This window comes from Polyodon spathula, chromosome 19, assembly GCF_017654505.1.
Source record: "Polyodon spathula isolate WHYD16114869_AA chromosome 19, ASM1765450v1, whole genome shotgun sequence".
Lineage (NCBI taxonomy): Eukaryota > Metazoa > Chordata > Actinopteri > Acipenseriformes > Polyodontidae > Polyodon > Polyodon spathula.
In genome coordinates, this window is record NC_054552.1 from 5,786,952 (window position 1) to 5,806,384 (window position 19,433).

General features: G+C 35.3%; 2 protein-coding genes across 2 annotated transcripts in view; one reads left to right on the forward strand and one right to left on the reverse strand.

Annotated features, from left to right (window-relative positions):
• Positions 1-9,359, forward strand: part of LOC121294938 (transcriptional enhancer factor TEF-1-like) — a 31,326-nt gene extending 21,967 nt beyond the window's left edge. Inside the window, exons 5-12 of the mRNA XM_041219159.1 lie at positions 2,252-2,386; positions 3,502-3,548; positions 3,838-3,899; positions 4,317-4,441; positions 5,482-5,655; positions 7,335-7,475; positions 7,965-8,117; positions 8,961-9,359. Of these exons, the coding sequence (XP_041075093.1) occupies positions 2,252-2,386; positions 3,502-3,548; positions 3,838-3,899; positions 4,317-4,441; positions 5,482-5,655; positions 7,335-7,475; positions 7,965-8,117; positions 8,961-9,074 (951 nt within the window). The 3' untranslated portion in view covers positions 9,075-9,359. The remainder of the gene's footprint in view (positions 1-2,251; positions 2,387-3,501; positions 3,549-3,837; positions 3,900-4,316; positions 4,442-5,481; positions 5,656-7,334; positions 7,476-7,964; positions 8,118-8,960) is intronic.
• LOC121294939 overlaps positions 1-19,433 on the reverse strand; it is a 126,150-nt gene that overhangs the window by 37,291 nt on the left and 69,426 nt on the right. The gene's annotated exons all lie outside the window — the stretch shown is intronic.

Below are 19,433 nucleotides of genomic sequence, written 5' to 3' on the forward strand. Positions count from 1 at the left end.
ATCACCAATCCTCTTATGCTGCAGCAATGAACAGAGGTGTTTGAAGAAGTGTACCTAATAAATAACATCAAGATATCTTTCTTTTTTTTTGCTCTTTACAAATGTTTGATTCTTTTGAATCACATTGACTGTATATCTAGTGTATATATGTTAGAACATGCTACAGTAAAGATAACTCCCATGGGTTTTTAATTGAATAACAAAAAGCTAGCTTCAAATCTCCTTTTGATGTTCGCAGTCCTCTGCATTTTGAAACACAATGAGATGGATTAATTGCTGCTCATTAGGCAGTATGTTGGGACAGCTATGAATGCACGTTCTTTCATGGCCATTGCCTGTTGCCTGGCTAAAATAGCCAGCTTTTGTATGTGTCACTGTCTACCTTAATGAAAAGCCAATTAGATACCAGGAGGAGAATAATTCAAGTACAGCCCTTCCATTTGTGTATGGAACTTTTGTGTTTTCACATTTTCTATTTTTATCCTCTGTATTGTGTTATCTGAAATGTTATCTTGTTATTGTCTATGTCAGTAAATAGTTACTCGTGAGTAGGATGCAGTACAAATTAGTGAAGCCCCCTGTATGTGTTTCATATTTTTAATTACAGGTACTGAAGAGTTCTTTTTTGAATACATTTGAAAAGGGGCTTGTGTTGGATAAAATAATATGTAGAAATATGTAATTTCATAAAGGGATTACTGTTTAGAAATAACGTTGATTTAATTAAAACATGTATTATGCAGTCACATCAGAGATAACTAAAAAGCCTACAAGTCAGCTTGGTGGAACATATTTTATATATATATATATATATATATATATATATATATATATATATATATATATATATATATATATATATATATATATAAAATGAAATATTTGAGGCAATTGACCATATTCGCAAAGATCTTTGATTGAAAATGATTATAGTTACTGTTTAAATTGAAGTTTTGTGAACAGTAACTATTGATATTTGAATCATCAAATTCAAATTTGAATTCACAAAACAGATTGGTAACATTTTAAAACCGCTAAGTCTTTAAAATGTGCCTCGGAAGTTGAAGAACTTCCTCATAGTTTACATGCTCAAATAGCAAGGGGCTTAAAGTACATGTCCTGTTTGTTTGTATTCAGGTAACAAGCATGGTAAGTATCTCTTCACAGTATGCATTGTAGCTGCGCTTGGCCCATCTTCAGGCTAGCCAATACAGTATCTCCACTGTTACTGTAAAGGCCTCTCAGGGAGCGCTTGCTTACCATTTGGTTTCTTACACCAAGGTTTCTTATTATTTTTTTTATTTATTTAAGAAGGGTATTTGCACCACAGTACCTTTTTCTTGCCAGCATGCTCACCCAAAACGTTTGCTTGTTAAACCTACCTGCATATGCATTTTGCACAGTTGTTTGTCTTGTGTTGGACACATTTCATTTTTTGAAGTTTTTATTTTTTATTTCTTTCTTTTCAACCGCTGTAGGCCCATTCCACGATACCTGTCTTACAGCAACATTTAGAATTCTGTAAATATTAAAGTCACTCAAGTATATATATTATTTCCTTTAGGAAGCTTTTGACAATATAACTTTAAAAAAGGTGTTACACCAAGTTTTCAGTCTACATTACAATGCATGAAGGTGTGCTCCAAACTTTGACACACTTAATGGGGAATGGACCCATTACACAATGTACACTTACTGTTTCTCTTGAATCATATCACACTCTGTACGGTACACTGCATTGCATACATATGTTATTTTCTCATCAGTGGGATGATAGAGTTCAGAGCTTCCTGCCTATCTGCTTTCCAGTACATCACAGATCCCAGTACAGTGGTAGTTTTGTGGACTGGGTTACACAGCCAACACACTGATGTAGCTTCTTGCTTTCCGGGCCTACAGTGCAGACTGCCGTCTTCAGGTCCATTTGGAGTTCTTTCATAGCATGGCAGTGATCTCACAAAGGGAAGATGTTTTGGTAGCATTGGCTTTAAGGCTTGAATGCTAATACCACACTATTACACCTTAACGATATCATTGCACACAAGGTCAAGGAAGCCTGCTAAATCAGTACATATTGAACATGTCAGTCTTCCAAAAAAACAAAAGCAGCAGTCCCTGTTTAATGTACTTCATACGTGCTTGCCTGTGGGTATTGCTTGAGGCTTATAGATTTAGTTCTCTGCTTCTTAGCTGCTCTTGAACAACCTGTTCTTTCCTATGGTATTAAGACTTTGTGTTACTGATGTTCAAGGATCAAACCGTGAAGGACAAAGCACTACAAAGCATGGCAGCAATGTCCTCCGCACAGATCGTATCAGCCACTGCCATCCACAATAAACTGGGCTTGCCTGGCATTCCTCGCCCTGCTTTTCCAGGAACACCTGGGGTAAGTGAGGACAGCAAATCCAACAGTCCTTCGCACATATCTCCTATGTATTTAATGATTGCTATATGGATTTATAAGAAATGCTGTAGAAAAGCAGTAGTTTGTCTAAATATTTAACATTGGACAGGTACAAGCAAAGTGAGATGATTCAGATATTTGAGTAATTTGAAATGCATCAGACATTACAACCTGTTGCATTTGTAGTATTACATTTTGCATGCAAGACCGTGCATATTGCCACATTAAACATAAAAAATATAATCAGTGGAGGGAAAATGTTGTAAAGTTAAACAGGCTTATTTTTTAAAAAGGAAAAGAATGGAAAACTTGGTTGTATTTCTGGAACTTGTATCCAAGCGCCATAAAAACCGTGGCTTTCATTCATGTCGCTTGTATTGTTTGGCCTCTCAGTCACGCTCGCTGAGGCCAAGCAGGGAGACGGCCGTCTTTAGAGTCTGGAGGAAGGGCTACCCTCAGCCGTGGATTCCCCAAGGTTTCCTCCTACCAGCGAGTAGGGGTTTTTCCTTACCTGAGTGCAGAGCGGTTCATATTTAGTTTCTGCAGGGTGTGTGGCAGGCTGGCGAGGCCTGGTTCTCCCTCAGTGTATTTCACGCTCGGAGGGTGGGCCTGTGTTTCAGCTGCTTACTTTTCATTCATCCTTGTCCTGTTTTTGGGTGTAGGTGGCATTGCACCAGTGCAGTTGTTGCATTACCATTCATCATTTTCATTTTTCCAGTCATGGTTTGGCGGCTTTATCTTTTTGGGATAGGTGGCCCTACAAGCCACTTCCCATCCACGGCACTAGACTACAGGATGTCATTGTGTATTCGCTAGTCAGCCAACATTGCGGATAGCTGTCTGCACCTATGGACAAGGTCTCCTGCCAAATTCATCATCCATCATTAATTCATCTGTTCAATTGCAATTTAAATCATCCACATTGCAGATTCTCCATCTTGAAAAAAGTTATAATTTAACTATAATGCAGATTATAAGTTAGGACATGTTTTAACTATTTTTATTAAACAGTATTGTATTGAGAGAAAAAAAGGAATAAAAAGATGAAGATCTAGTATGTGTTCTGCGTAAGTGACTCTCATTTTATTTTGTTCTAGTTTTGGCCAGGTATGATATCTACAGGTCAACCAGGATCCTCGCATGAGTAAGTAAACAAATCGTTCTCTCTGAATGACAAAAAATAAACATGCAGTTTGGCTGCAGCTATAAAGAAACACATGGCTTACTACATAGTATTTACACCTAAGCCTGAATTAAATCCAAATTATGGCGGCATCTTAGCCATTACAAAGTATAGCTATGGCTGCACCATACATTTCATTTTGATTTAAGCCCTACATTGTTTTAAACCTATGTACTTTATTTAAATGCTCTGTATCTGTTTGCATCTATCTAATTTATTTTTAAAAATATATTTGTATTGTTTTGTTTAGTATAAAGCCATTTGTTCAGCAAGCCTATCCAATCCAAACAGTAGGAACAACACCTGTTCCAGGTAAGGGTTATAATATTATATTGTATCATACTTAATCCCTCCTGAGCCAAACTCTAAAAGTGAGGTGAGAAGAGAAATCTAAATCCTTAGTATCTTATTAGTAACATAATCACTTGTTCCCTTATAAACCGTCTTTTAATTTATTAAATTTTATTTTGAAATAGTTGAATTTTTCGAAAGTAGCAGTTACTATTAAGGTGCCTCTTGGTACGCTTGTCACATAATGTTCTTCAGGTGCTTCCTTACTCCCATAAGTGCATGTTTTTAACTCTAAAGAAATATTAATATGAGTATAGCTGTGCACAGCTGCATAGCTCCTTCAAAGAATTTGAATGTCATTAAAGGTCTTAGGGATATTGTGGAATGGTGGTTTTTGTAAATTGTGAAATGGTATTGACTGTGTTGTTTGATATGCAGGGTGCGATTCTGCAGTAACACCAGCTCCCTCCGTACCTGCCTGGCAAGGCCGCTCGATTGGAACAACCAAACTGAGACAGGTGGAGTTCTCTGCCTTCCTCGAGCAGCAGAGAGACCCTGATTCGGTAGGTATTCTGAAATGGTGTCTTTGACAGCCATGCATCGAATATAATGGCCTTAAATTCACATCTACGATTTTAAATCGTACATTTTTATTTTAGCTCCTAAAAACCTAAACCAGGTTAAATTTAAAAAAAGCATTTAATACCATTTATTTACATCTGCATACTTAACCTTAAGTCCACACCTAACTCTTAAAGACAAGATCAAAGGAAATGGCAAATGGTATCTTCACATCTTTACTCTTTACGCATTAATTTATATTAAAGTTTAATTGAATTGCACCCAAAAATTAGACATCCTGGTGCACCATATGGTTGTTGTATTGCAGGAAGGTTTACTGTGAGTCACTCAGTATCTCAGCTTACATATGTAACTAAAGAAATCCAAATCTAGATATTTGTGTTCTAGTCTTCCTGGAAAATAAAGCAAGACAGTTTTCTATTCATTCTGTTAGAATCAAATATCTTCATTTTTGGTCCCAACTCCGTGCCACTAAACAGAACCAATCAGACGTGGATTCCTGTATATATATGTATATATATATATATATATATATATATATATATATATATATATATATATATATATATATATATATATATATATATATATATATATATATATATATATTTGACAGCAGCCTATTTATCTTACATTTATCCTGAGTCCTCCAGCTGTTTAAATCTTCCAAAGCCTGTGTTTTAGTTTTGTAGAAACAGATATTGAACTGAAGGCTAGGATGACTTTGAAATAACCCTCATAAAAATCCATTATTTGAAGTACTTCTGTCAAGTGACACATTCCAAAAACTCTTGCAATATTTTATGAATTCTTAACAGTAGCCTGAATATTAATTCTATAATATTGTTATGAGGTATAATGTGGCATGCAGTTACAGCAGGCTGTTGCATTGAGTTGTTTCCTGTTGTGTTTCCTGAATAAGACCCTAACAGGCCTTTACAATTGAGGGGAAATGACCAAGCCTTTAGGTTCTCCCTGGCCAATAGTGACACTTCTCGTGCTGTGTCCTTGTCCCTTCCAGTATAACAAGCACCTCTTTGTACACATCGGGCAAACCAACCATTCCTACAACGATGCCCTGCTTGAATCAGTAGACATTCGTCAGATTTATGATAAATTCCCGGAAAAGAAAGGAGGCCTGAAGGAGCTGTTTGGCAAGGGACCGCATAATGCCTTCTTCCTCGTAAAATTCTGGGTGAGTTTTTTCTACTGCACAACCCTGGCTTCAGCATTGACCACTTCCTTGCAGGCCTTAATAATAATTCAAACCAGATTTACAGCTAACATTTTCCTGAAGAGACTCGATTAGTTTTTTTTGTTTTTTTCTCTAGTAGTCGTAGTAGTAGTAAGTGAATTCAGAATTGATTACACGCTATTGTTTCAAAGGTTTGCAAATATTTCACAAGCTTGGAGTATTATTTGAATAAAATAAAAGATTCCACGTTTTTAAATCGATGAGCAACACAAAACGTCTGTCCGTTAAGAATGCATTATTATTTCTTTGTTTGAACACCTGCCTGCAGTGTGACAGGTGGCGAGATCCCAGTGTTCCACTTCTGCCACCTGCTGGTGGGTATGTTTCTATACACAAAGCGAGGCTGATGCAGATCACATGGGTGCAATATACGTGTGGTTGTCTGGCTGTATACAATTATTAGAAATACCCAGGGTAAAAACTAAAAAACTATACTTAAATAAGTATAATTAACCATCATGTATGTTAGCACCTAGGTTTCATTTAAACATATTTTCTGTCGGGATTAATAGCAGATCAGTTGGTGGCCAAAATTAAAATAAAAAAATAAACTGTCATAACTCCTTGATAAAACCATTAGCACAGTGCAATGTAATGCCTTAACCCACTCAATAATGTAACCAGTATTATGCAGTGCATAGCAGAAAACTCATCTTTGCTACAAGTAGGTCAGTGACACTTAAATAATGCATTCATCCATTTAATTACTCTGGTTTTATATGCTTCTAAAATATACACCTCACAAGACATAAATGGTAGATGACCCTGATATGTGAATAATTATATTGCACTGTTAATGCTACTTATTACAGACTGTTCTCAAAGGCAGTAGCCTCTCAATGCTAATTGTTTTATAAAGATATACACCAAATGTAAATCCAAGAATGTGCTGTGCAATTTAAGAGCTCTGTATTTGGTTAAATGACACTATAGATGGATCAAAGCATTCAGCAATTCTGCATAGTATTTTTAAAACAATAAAGTGACATATTGTTCTCTTAATAGCTGTTTAAACATAGCTTATATAAAATGCAAACTAGCAGCTTTGTAGAAAGTATGCATATCATAATCTGAACAAGCCTTTTTAAAGATTCTTTTGAAATACTGGCTGCATGTAAATTTCAAATAAAGAGAAGAATCTGCACAATAATGCCTGCCTTAATATGGTCTTTAAATAAAACCACTTCTGTTAATGAGTTGGAAAAATGGTTCCAAAGAATATTTGCTCTTTTCTTTTGCTAGCGTGAATATATTAGTGGATCAATTCATCTTAAGTGAGACAATGAGCTATACAACATGTCTGAGGTTTTCATAGAAAAACCATGCTCAATAGGGTCCATGAAGGATGCATGATTTTTCTATGAAAAGTAGATCATATACATAAAAGAGGTTACTGTTGCAGGGTTACCTCTTGTCATTATAAGAGTGCTGTATCATGCTTTCTTATTGGGTAAGGCCCATTGTTACTAATGTTCAGGTTCAAATGGATATGTGACTTGCAGTGTTTATTTTACTCTCTAGTGATTTGGTATGTAAAGTTTCACAGGGCATAACAATAGGCATAGGGCTTCAGAACTGGGTAAAAGCGAAACTTAAACACAGTCTCTTATACATTACAGGCTGACTTGAACTGCAATATACAAGATGATGCAGGAGCATTCTATGGTGTCACAAGCCAGTATGAGAGCTCTGAAAACATGACAATTACCTGCTCGACAAAGGTGTGCTCGTTTGGCAAGCAAGTTGTGGAAAAAGTAGAGGTATGCTCTCAACTGATTTTAACATACAGAAATGACTTGTTTTTACAATACTACTATCAGACCAACAACATTGCAGTTTGTAGATGTATCAAATAGCCTGTAATTTGCTTTTATGTCTTACTGAGTGTGAGACATACACACAATAAGTAGGCTGGCTCTAGTTCTAGTAGCCAGCTGTGGTATAATCATATCATGGCTGGATTTGCAGTGTAATTTGGTGTTTATCACAGAGCACAAAGCAAGGCAAATACTGGAATACAAGCAGTGTGTGGCACTCACACTTGTTGGAACAAATTTCCCTGCCCAGCAATAAATACTTTTGAAACCACACAGTTTTAAGACCTGTAATAACCCTGTATATACAGGACTATTTTATTTTATTTAGTGAACAAGCAGGATACTCGGGCTCGCATAACTGCGACCCACCAAACATTAATTTAGCATTTAAATACCCCCAGGGTAATGGACTGTGTTATGTTTGTTTTTCAGACTGAATATGCAAGGTTTGAGAATGGACGCTTTGTATATAGGATAAGTCGCTCGCCCATGTGCGAATATATGATCAATTTTATTCACAAGCTTAAACACTTGCCAGAGAAATACATGATGAACAGTGTGTTGGAGAATTTCACCATTTTACTGGTAAGATATTTTCATTATTTTATTTATGTCTTGGCGCCTAAGATCCTTTAGCAGACACTTAATACATAGTAATGTTTAAGTTGAAATTATTGTTGTTACTTTACGAACAGCAAGCTGGAACATTCGGTGCTCTTGCGAGAATCAAAGGATTAAATAACCCTATATGATTTTATGCTTATATATATATATATATATATAAAAATACAATACGTTGAAATTGAAAAAAAAAATACATTTTAAAAGGAATGTATGTATGTGCGCTTGTGAAAGCCTCTCCAAATCGAAAATACAAAAGTAGTTGAAAAGCCTGCATTTTTAACATTCCTTTTGCCAGCTGTTTATCAGGACTGGAGCAGGAAGGAACAGCAGCAGGAGCAGTAGTATTTCTCAAAGACTGTAGGGAGGAGGGACATCAGGACAGAGAGGATGTGTAGCAGGGTGCAGGAGATAGGAGGAGCAAGAAGGAACAGAGTTCGGTGGGAGGCATCTGTCGTTTAGGGCCTTTCTCCAGTTTAACAGCAGAAGCAACTTATTAGGCTGCTTGGATTTCTGCTTGCTTAGTCTCTAAGTCGCCTTGAATAAAGGCGTCTGCTAAATAAACAATTTCCCTATAGGAAGGAGAAACAGCAATAACAATGTGCTGCCACAGGGTGGCATGTGTTCCATTATCACATTCAATAAAACAGCAATATTTTCAAAGGGAGATTTGAAGCCATTCTGTATCTTTATTTATAAATTTTTTTTAAGCACATCCCCAAATCTGTTTTGAAATCTAATCTAACTAATCACATGCTTTTTGGAATGCTTTCTGCTGTTAATTCATTTTTGATCATATTGTTTTAGGTGGTAACAAACAGGGATACACAGGAGACTCTTCTTTGTCTGGCGTGTGTGTTTGAAGTGTCGAACAGCGAACATGGAGCTCAGCATCACATTTATAGGCTTGTGAAGGAATGAAAGAGGAACATTTTACTGAAAACCTTAAACAGAGACTGAAAACCTCAATACAAGTGGCAGTGCCTCAAATCAGAATCACACCCACGTTTTTGTTTTAGTCGGATTTGGATGGAGTCTTTTTTTTTCTTTTTTTTATGTATATGTGTACAATTACAGCTGTGAATTGCGGTACAGTTGTAAAAACTTTTGATGCTGAATTAGTTATTCATTTTAACAGATGACTAATCAATGCCTGTTCTTAGGAATGGGTATGTGTGTGTGTGTGTGTGTGTGTGTGTGTGTGTGTGTGTGTGTGTATATATATATATATATATATATATATATATATATATATATATATATATATATATATATATATATATATATATATATATATAGTGGCAGTTTAATGTATTATAGTAGTATCTATTGGTGGGATTGTGTCAGATTGCTAGACCTTTTGTTTAACTTTTTTTGTGGTTTCAATTGAGAAAAAAAAAAAAAAAAGTAATTATCAAAGACACTAGCCATTATAACATGGGACATCTAAGCTCTGTATAATACATTGAACTATTGTGATTGTGTTTTTTTCCCAAAGAAAGTATTTCAAAGATATAATTTTGGATAAATGAATATTAAAAAATGCTAGTTTTAAGATGAGATAAAGATAATAGCCAGCCTATTTATAAATACACTACAAAGTTAAAACTTTTGCAGCTTGGAGGAGGTCAAAAGGAACGATGGTCTCTGATATTCTCTTAAACAGGGTTAATTTGTCTGAATCTCTTTAATACAAAGCCACACTACTCTTTCACTGTTTGAAAAACGAAAAGTGATGACTGAATGCACTGTGATATTTAAACCTAGATTTTTAGGTTTACCTCGGCCGTACTAATAATCACTTGCAATAAGAATGTTGCATATTACATTTGCAAATTCAAAGAATTCTATGAAATCCCATCCCTTAAGCTGCAGAAAGTTTTCACAGTAAAGTATTAGTACTGCTAAAAAACCGGAACAGCACTACAATCTCACAAATCGTTTATCGTCGCCTTGTCCTAAGCACTTGGGTTTTCAGGTAGGACATGCCTTATTGAGGTGTCTTGTTTTGTTAGCCTTTCTTGATCAATAACAGGCATTCTATGTAAATATAATTGTATGTGGGGATCACATGTTAAAGAAAATTGACAATAAGAAGAAACAGGTAAAATTTAAAAACAGTTTCCACTGCATTAATCTGCTACGGTGCATCATTCCTGAACAGGTTCTGTGTTTATTTTTTGTTTGCCAATATCGATTGGTTGCTGCCTTTACATACACGTCAAGTCCTATGAGATCTGTGGCCTACACCATTCATTTTATATAAATCCAAGCCTTAAATGTGGTGTTGTGATATCCAAAAGATGCCACTAAAACTGTGAGCTCTTTCCTAAGCTGGAAGACTTTCTTGTTATTGTCAATCTTTGTAGGAGTATATCATTCAAAACTGCCAAAGCATAACAGTATACAGTGCCTTAGTGTATGTTGTAATACTGACCTTTGTCTGCTTGTAACAAATGTAATGGTCTGACATTTTAACAAGAAATTTATTTCAAGGTAAACCGAAATAACCAACTTCTTTACACATAGGAATGAATTACTGCAAGTTACACAATTGGAACTAGCCTACAGTTACAAAAAGTTACAGAAAGTATTTGTTTTACATGGTAGAACTTAAAACACTAAATAAACGTTGCCTTTTCTTATCTAAATGACCAAAAAACATGACCCGATCCTTAGCGATTTCCTGCACTGTAGCATGAAAGTGCCTTTTGGTTTGAAACTTCCAGCTTAGAAAAGACTGAATCAATTTTAAGTATAATCTGTAGCAAAACCAAAAAAAAAAAAAAAAAAAAAAGGGAGAATAAGAGATCACCACAATGCCTTTAAGTTTTCTAAAAAAAAAAAAAAAAAAAAAGTTTGAGAAAAGGAATGTGGGATTAATTTAACAATATCATTTTCTGTACTGAGAGGGCGCAGAAACACGAAACCAGCACCTGGCTTCTGGTATTGTTAACACCAATAATGGGGCTATTAATTAACTGTAATTAGGAAAGCTGGACCTCCAGAGTTTTTTTTTTTTTTTTTTTTTTTTTTTTTTTAAGTTTTACTTTGATTCAAGCTGATACAGAAACAGACATTGCACTGAGAAGTAGACCGTTTCATTATCATTTGTACAGTGGTTTATTATTAGTGAATAATACTTCAACTGTTGCATGTTTAAAAGCATCGCTTTAATCAAGTGTCACTTCAGAAATTAGAAGCGGAAGTCATACACAACTTAAATGGGGGTCTATCTTAATGATCGAAACTGTGGTGAGTCTTAAATACCACCACTGTAGCTCTGGTTGTTTTACACTGCTCTAGTGGTCTTTCTTGCATCAGCAGCACTGGTTTGTATGTACCTCAGTATCTAAAAGATTTTGAAAAGGAAACAACTGGATTGGTTTCTAGAATTTTGCAGAGTAAGTCCCCATTTACTGTACATGTAAATATTAGATTTTTGATTCAAGACCAAATATGAGAGAACTTTGCCTAATTGTTAGGGTTTTTTTCTGGAATATGACTACAGTACAGTAGATACTTTTAATGCAGGCCCAAATTGAATGCGTCTGTGGGATTTATAGAAAGCTATAGCACATGGGCTGATTCTCATCAGTAATTGCCTTAGGAGTGGTAGAAAACACCTTTGGACTTTTAGGATTCAAGCAAGCCCCAAGAAACGAGACAGTCGAATGTATGTATGTTACAATAGGTACTATTGTAGCTTCAGTGACCTGACAAAAAAAAAAATGAAGGAATTCAGCTGATGTCAATTGCTAAATAGATAAATCACTTTGGAGGACCAGCTGTCTGTGTCCTTTCTGTGCTAGAATGTCATCTGTTTCTGGAGTTCTTTTAAAAGTTTTAATCTAATCAAAATACACCAGTCCCAAAAATGTTTAATATTTCTATTAAATTATCAAAATCAGAAAGGTTTCTATATTAAACCATCTCTAGTGTCCTTGTATAGATTACGGGATTTTAAGGAGCTTTTATAAAATGCTCACTCGCTAGAACGCTACGTGCCTGAAGTAGACTATGGAGTTTTATATTATTTCAAATCAAATAGTCTTTATTGTTGTATCGCCAGGTTTTGTGTTAACCGCTGTTTTGCCCTGTGTATTTGTTCACATTTATAAATAACTTAAGAAAATAATTAACTCTGTTCATGTTTTTTATTGTGTTATGTGTATAAAATGGTTTTGTGACGACTTCAGCATATTCAAATATAGTCATTGGTGAACTTGTTACTGCACTGCTGCTGGTAACTTTGATATGTAATTTCCATTTTGAAGCATCTTCTAATACTGCTTGTTTAAATTTGGATAATACGGTTGTTTTCTTAGCTTTTACGTTTTGTGAATGTTAGAAAAAGAAGATTTTAATATTATGGACAAGTTACACAGAAATCAAAAGGAATTTCAACACAAACCTATCAGCAGTAAAGTTTTATATATATATATATATATATATATATATATATATATATATATATATATATATATATATATATATATTATTAATTTGTATATTTGTAACATCCATGACCATGGAAAACTTTGTAGGTACTGGTACCTTTTTGTTTATAATCAATTTAAATGTTGGCTTTAAAGTGAGTGAACTTATCTTTAGTTCAGATAGTATCATGAGAATTATAGGGTTTGTGTGCAGAGAATTGTTTTTTTTTGTATAAAAATCACATGTCCTGTCTTTCTCGGTACAATTGTGTGATATCTTTAATATCCATGACAGTAAAGTGCAATTATTTCATCACTTCAAAAAAAAAAAAAAAAAAAAAAAAACAGAAAAAACCTGCTTTGTGTGTGTGTGTGTGTTCCTTTACTGCAGATGTTCTCGTCTTTGCTAAGTAACAAATTTTGATGCCTTCTTGATAACGTGGTAGACATTTTGTAGCTTTTTAGGAACTTTGTATGCATACAGTATCAATTGACAATAAATAAAATTTGAAACATTGTATTTTGCCCTCTTTTGTGCTTAATGTGGGAGTGTGCAGATTTCAAAGCACATATTTTCATACACAGTACAAAAATATAAGCCAATACATTTAGCCAAACAAGGCACCCAAGGGCATTTTTTAAAAAATCGAATGATGCTTTCATCCTTCTGTCTTTGTAAATAAATAAATAAATAAACATTTGTGTTTTGACTTTCCCTCAATAAAATATAGCAATGACAACAAAAGTGTCCGCTGTGTGGCATGTGTTTTATCATCTCAATTGCTTTAAACAGTGGGGAAACTAAATACCACATCCTTTAAATCACTAGGAGTCCCTCAGTTTTTTTTTTTGTTTTGTTTTGTTTTCCCAACAGAAAGAGACTCACAAGCATTGTTTGGATGTTTCACACACTTGTATTCACATTTTAAATGATCTCAGTGGCACCATTGTTTGAAACAGTTAAGCAGCTTACAGAAATGGCTAACTTATAAGAACATAAGAAAGTTTACAAACGAGAGGAGGCCATTCGGCCCATCTTGCTCGTTTGGTTGTTAGTAGCTTATTGATCCCAAAATCTCATCAAGCAGCTTCTTGAAGGATCCCAGGGTGTCAGCTTCAACAACATTACTGGGGAATTGATTCCAGACCCTCACAATTCTCTGTGTAAAAAAGTGCCTCCTATTTTCTGTTCTGAATGCCCCTTTGTCTAAACTCCATTTGTGTTTGCCTTGGCAGTACATTTTTTGCTACCCAACGCATCTGATCTACTCTTGTTTCATTAACAAACAAATAATTCAAAAGAAAAGATTTTATATCAAAGTCTACATCAAAATGGTCAAAGCCAAAATTTCACTATGACAGGCAATAAATTCAGTTTTTTTTTCTTTTGGGGGGGGAGTTGCATGATCATCTCCAACTCTGAACAATCTTACCAACAAAGGAATAAATACAGGGAACAAAGTTTGGGAGCAGCTGACCTCAGGGTTAAACTGATCACTTCGTCTTGTGTATCAGAACATGCCTGTGAGTAGAGGAGGGGACGCGAGAATAGGAACGTTGTGCTGCATTCTTATATTGCAGATTTTAAATAAAGCTTGAAGTGATTTCTTACATTTTTCTTCATTCTCTAAAACCCCAAATCATACTTGTGTATGATTACATTTTAAAATCTAATATAAGATTGTTAAGTTCCCTGTTATCATTGGAAAAAAAGTGAGATCTGTAGCAAGGTGTCAGTGAAATTGATCTATAACAGTCAGTGCAGAAGATATGCAGTACCTGTAGTCAAAAAGAACAGTTTGCTTCTACCAGACATTCATCTAATTGTATAGCTGTTTCTTTTTAGTAGTGGTCAATGAAATCCATTTCAATTAGGTGTAACCTTGAATCGTGTAACATGGTTTTTCTTTTTTTTCTTTCATATTCAAGCATCAGGAGTTACAATAGATGGAATTTGAATTGATCTCAATGTACTTTTCTGACTTGCAGGTTAAACATTTTATTTAACTCAATGCTTTTATTAAATAAAATACTGTAACCACTTCAATTAAAAAACAGGATAATGTTAAAATCCAGGATCTTTTAGTGTCCAGGAAAGGTATATTGAAATCCCAACACACCTTCCTCAAAACCAGAACAATCCAGAGAAAACAGGGACAGGTGGTAATCCTGAGGACAAACATTTCACATGATACAGTTCTGTAATTACAAACATCTTCACAACTACAGTGGAGGGCCTCTACTCATTGCAGCTGAAACTAACCTGCAAACTTGCATTACTCCTGTCCTCCACACTATCCACTGGGTCATCCTCAGTTAGTGTGTTACTTTCAGTTTGTTTTACCACAGAAACACTGCATGAAGTGCACATCAACACATGTATCAGTATTATTCACAACGTCATCCCCTTGCAGAACAAAGATGGGGAAAACAGGGACCACCCACCTCTCCTAACAGTGCAACAATACCAGCATCATCCTTGCAAAAATATATACAGAAGTATTTTAGAGAGATTAACTTTGCTGGAGTATCGCACTGTCAAACCCATTGATGTTTGGAGTATTATCCATCATTTTTATAATAGAACACAGGCAATGTGTATAGAGTACCTGGCTAGGTTGCCTTGAGTTACAATACTTGAATAAAGTGCACATTACCAATTCAGAATCAAAGGTTCCAAGAACATCCACACTGCCTGCACCAAATCCAAGCCGTAAATCACAATGTTACCACAAACCCCATAGCCGTGATCGCATTGCAAAACTGCAACTCAATCCTGAAAGTCATAATCACATTGCAAAACTGCAACTCAATCCCCTTGCAGGATGCTACAAAAATAGAAATCTCAATACTACAGATGCTATTCAAAGTGTGGATTTTCCAAATACTCCCCTCTTGTATAACATGCATTTGATACTACCCTATCAAAAACACCACAATATACCACACAGGACACGCTATGCACCTTGTATGTAACATGCAACATGTATATAATTTGCAGAGAATCTTCTAATAATTGTACACTATATTTTGAGAATTCTGGTATTTTTTAACTTAATTTTTTAACTACAGTAGTTTTGTGTTACAAATCTGCTCGAAATCCTACCTTGTTATTGTTTGTCGCACATATAAAAACAGAATAGGTTTCAGCAGAGTCTAATTATAAACATGATCTCCCATTGAAACTCATTAGCTATCCTCTGGGTAGGATTTAGTAGAAATAATAAACCATATATAAAGAAAAAAAAATGAGGTCAGTGAGGAAAGATCTTTAAGAGGACAGTTACATTAAGGGACTATACATAGTGTGGCATAGTAGGGGGAGGATGAGGAGAAATGTAGTCCTGGGGTTAAATGAGCACATGACTACATCCCCCAGAATGCCTCGGGGTTAGGAATTAGAGCCAGGATGGGAAACACCTGGCTGTAGTTAAGCACAGAGGTATAAATATGCAGGTTAATGTGTGAAGCCTCAGTAATACCCGTGTGGTTAGGCCTGCCAAAGCGAAGGTTATGTGTGCTGTGTGTAACAAGTGTTTTGGTGAAGGTGGAAAAGTTTAGTTACTCCTCCAGCTTGGCGTTAGGCTTTTGTTTTGTTTATTTGTATTTGTTAATAAAAGTGTGCGTAAGCACTACACTTGCAGTTCTTGTGTCTGGTTCACAAACCAGTGTGGAAGGCGTGAAACATCCTGCATCCCCTGCCCTGCAGGTCTCTATTTTTGTTTTTATTTTACCAGGGGATTAAAAACAGCACACAGTTATTATTTAATAGTGCTAAAATATATCTAAACAGAATACATAAAATATTAAGTGTTCCCAATAAATGTAAATGAGCTAAGCATTTTCTACATAGGGACTGGTCATTTTACAGCCATGCAGCGTAATTACAAGAGTAGCCAATCGCCTTCGGGATGCCATCTTTATAATTTCAGACATTATTATATAGAAACTATACAAAATATTATAGGCAATATTAGAGATTGCAGAATATTACACTTACAGGCAATAAAAATGCAAAACAAACATATGTACAATATACACACAAACAAATATATATATATATATATATATATATATATATATATATATATATATATATATATATATATATATATATATAATGAATTTACAAATAAAGATTGAATAAGTGGAAGATGAGGGAAAGCAGTAAGACTGAACAGTCCTGAGGAAAACCAGTTCCATAAAATGCATGAAATACACTTTTAAAAAATCAAGAATAAGGAAATTTGCCAATCATGCTGGCGATGGATTTTCTTCTGTGGTGCCAATATAGATTTCCAGAGTGCTGCCGACTTCTTGAGACAGACAATGTAATATATAAACATTTGGATGCAGATAATGTCTTGTAATTAAACTGTAGCAAGATTGAGGTCATGTCAGAGGGTACAGTTGATAATTAGTTGATAATTTCAGGTTGTTAATTGATGACTGTCAGATCAGTCCAACCCCTGAAGTGACAAACTTAGTTGTGAGGTTAGACTCAACACTGTCTTTTGAGGCTCACATCAAGAATACCGGCAAAGCGGCCTTCACATTTGCAAAACATTGCTCACCTGAGATCATCCTGATGCTGAGAAGCTAATGTACAAGATAGTGCTACACGGGTGCTAACAAAAACAAGAAGACACAACCATATATCACCAATCTAAGCATCTCTTCACTGGTTACCAGTTAAATACAGAATTGATTACAAGATTTTGCTGTGCCACAGCGCAGTTTGCGATCTGCCGGTAGCGCCAAACTAATTTCTGATTCAATTTACACCTTCTAGTCAACAATAAAACTTTGGTCCTATAAACGAATGCATTTGGTTTGTGTGTGGATTAAACAAAGAGGACTAATAAAAGTGTTGTTTATCCTCTAAGGCAGCTTCATTTATTTTAGTGGTGTTTTAGGAAAATTAGATTATACATGTGAATTTGGTTTAAGAACGTGGGAATACATTCTTCTGCAATTCAGCCTGTATCAGTAAAAATTGTATACTGCATTTATATAAAATTCACTCAAAATCAGGTTTTGAAATCTGAATTGTGTCCTTCCTTGTCTTCTAAATCCAACTCGGTCCTTTTATTTCCCTGCTAATGGATGTAAAATGGGCCCTGCGACTGACTGGTGTCTTGGCCAGGGTGTAGTCTCACATTGCGCCCTATGTCTGCCGGGTTAGGCTCCGGCTCACCACGACCCTCTAGGATTAAGCGTTTACAGATAATGGATGGATTGATGAAGTAAAATGTTACTTTGTTTTTGTCCACTAGAGGGCAGAATAGTAAAACATGAAAATGTGTGCGCTTGTTGAGCATTCTTTCAAAATACAATCGATTTAAAACAAGTGGGTGGTTAGAACACAGCACAGTCAGAAAGTACTTCTCTCTCCGTCCATTAGAGGGCACCATACCCAAGACACTGGCAAGCCGAAAAGATGACCTCAGACATGCATGCATTCGATTGAATTAGAGAATTGACTAAATATAAATTTGCTTAATTTACTGGAAATGACATAGAAAAAAAAGTAGCATAAAAGGATCAACTTTTCAGTAGTAGTAACAACTTTCAATAACTTTTTTTTTAACAAATCTAGCGGGCTTTCTCCAAATTTAAAGATGTATTTTTCCCTACAAATACATCAAAAAATGAAATTTGAGACAAACTGTTTTTCTGAAACTAAACAATTTGTATTGAAGGATACTGTTGCCTCACTATAGACTGAAAATACACAATCTGAAACGCTTGTTTAGGTCAATATATTCAGCTACAAAACAAACATTAGACATGAATGCTTCACTATATAATACTGTATACCGACAGGTAAAAAGCTTTTTTTGTTCATTCATTTCATTTCAATTCATTTTACTGTTGTGTATCAATATGGCATAACAGCACCCTGCCTGAATGTTAAAATTATTTTAAGTAAACATTTTAAATTATAGGATACACAATTACATCACTTACAGTCCATATATTAAAGTTAAAAACAATAATAAATGATACATAACACACTATTGCAATACACTGCTCTACAAAAAAGTAACCGGAAAGTACCTGAGCGAGTGAGTTTAAGCGAATGTGTAATTAACAGAACACGTGTATAAGGTTTTACAAGTAAGAGGGAGAGAAACTAATGCTAAACTTAAACTTAAACTAAACTTAAACTAATGTGCTCATCATATCATTTAGCAACCGCGGTCCAGGCAACCTCGTGTCTGCTGGTTTTCATTCCAAACGAGCTCTCAATGACTTGACTAGACCCTTAATTGAACTGAACATTTGCTTAAATTAGACCTTTTTACTTGTTTTCAGCTCTTGAACAATTGTAATTTGCAAGTTAGCTGTAACATTTGATAAGTAACTTGAACTGCAACTGTTCAAGAGCTGAAAACAAGTAAAACTGTCTAATTTAAGCAAATGACCAGTTCAATTAAGGGTCTAGTCAAGTCATTGAGAGCTCGTTTGGAATGAAAACCGGTAGATACAGGGGGGTCCCTAGGACAGAGTTTGAGAAGCCTTGATTTAGCAAAACTGTCAGTCTTTTAGGCGGGAAGTGGACTACGCAATTGCTAGTTCGCATGTGACTTACCGTAGATGTTGAATTACAGTACAGTTACAACAATTTTGAATTACTAGTATATTTGTTATTGCAAAGAAAACAAATGGAACCATGACAGCTTGATGCATGAAGCGAACCACTCTGTTCATAAAACCCGCGGTGCAGTCTGTGCTACTTTGAATTCATTTCTTGCCATTTAAGAAGCCCAGCAGTCGCTGTCTTTGTTTGAAACGTTTCATTGGACCGTCTCAAACCGAACGAAGGCGGTATCGGGTT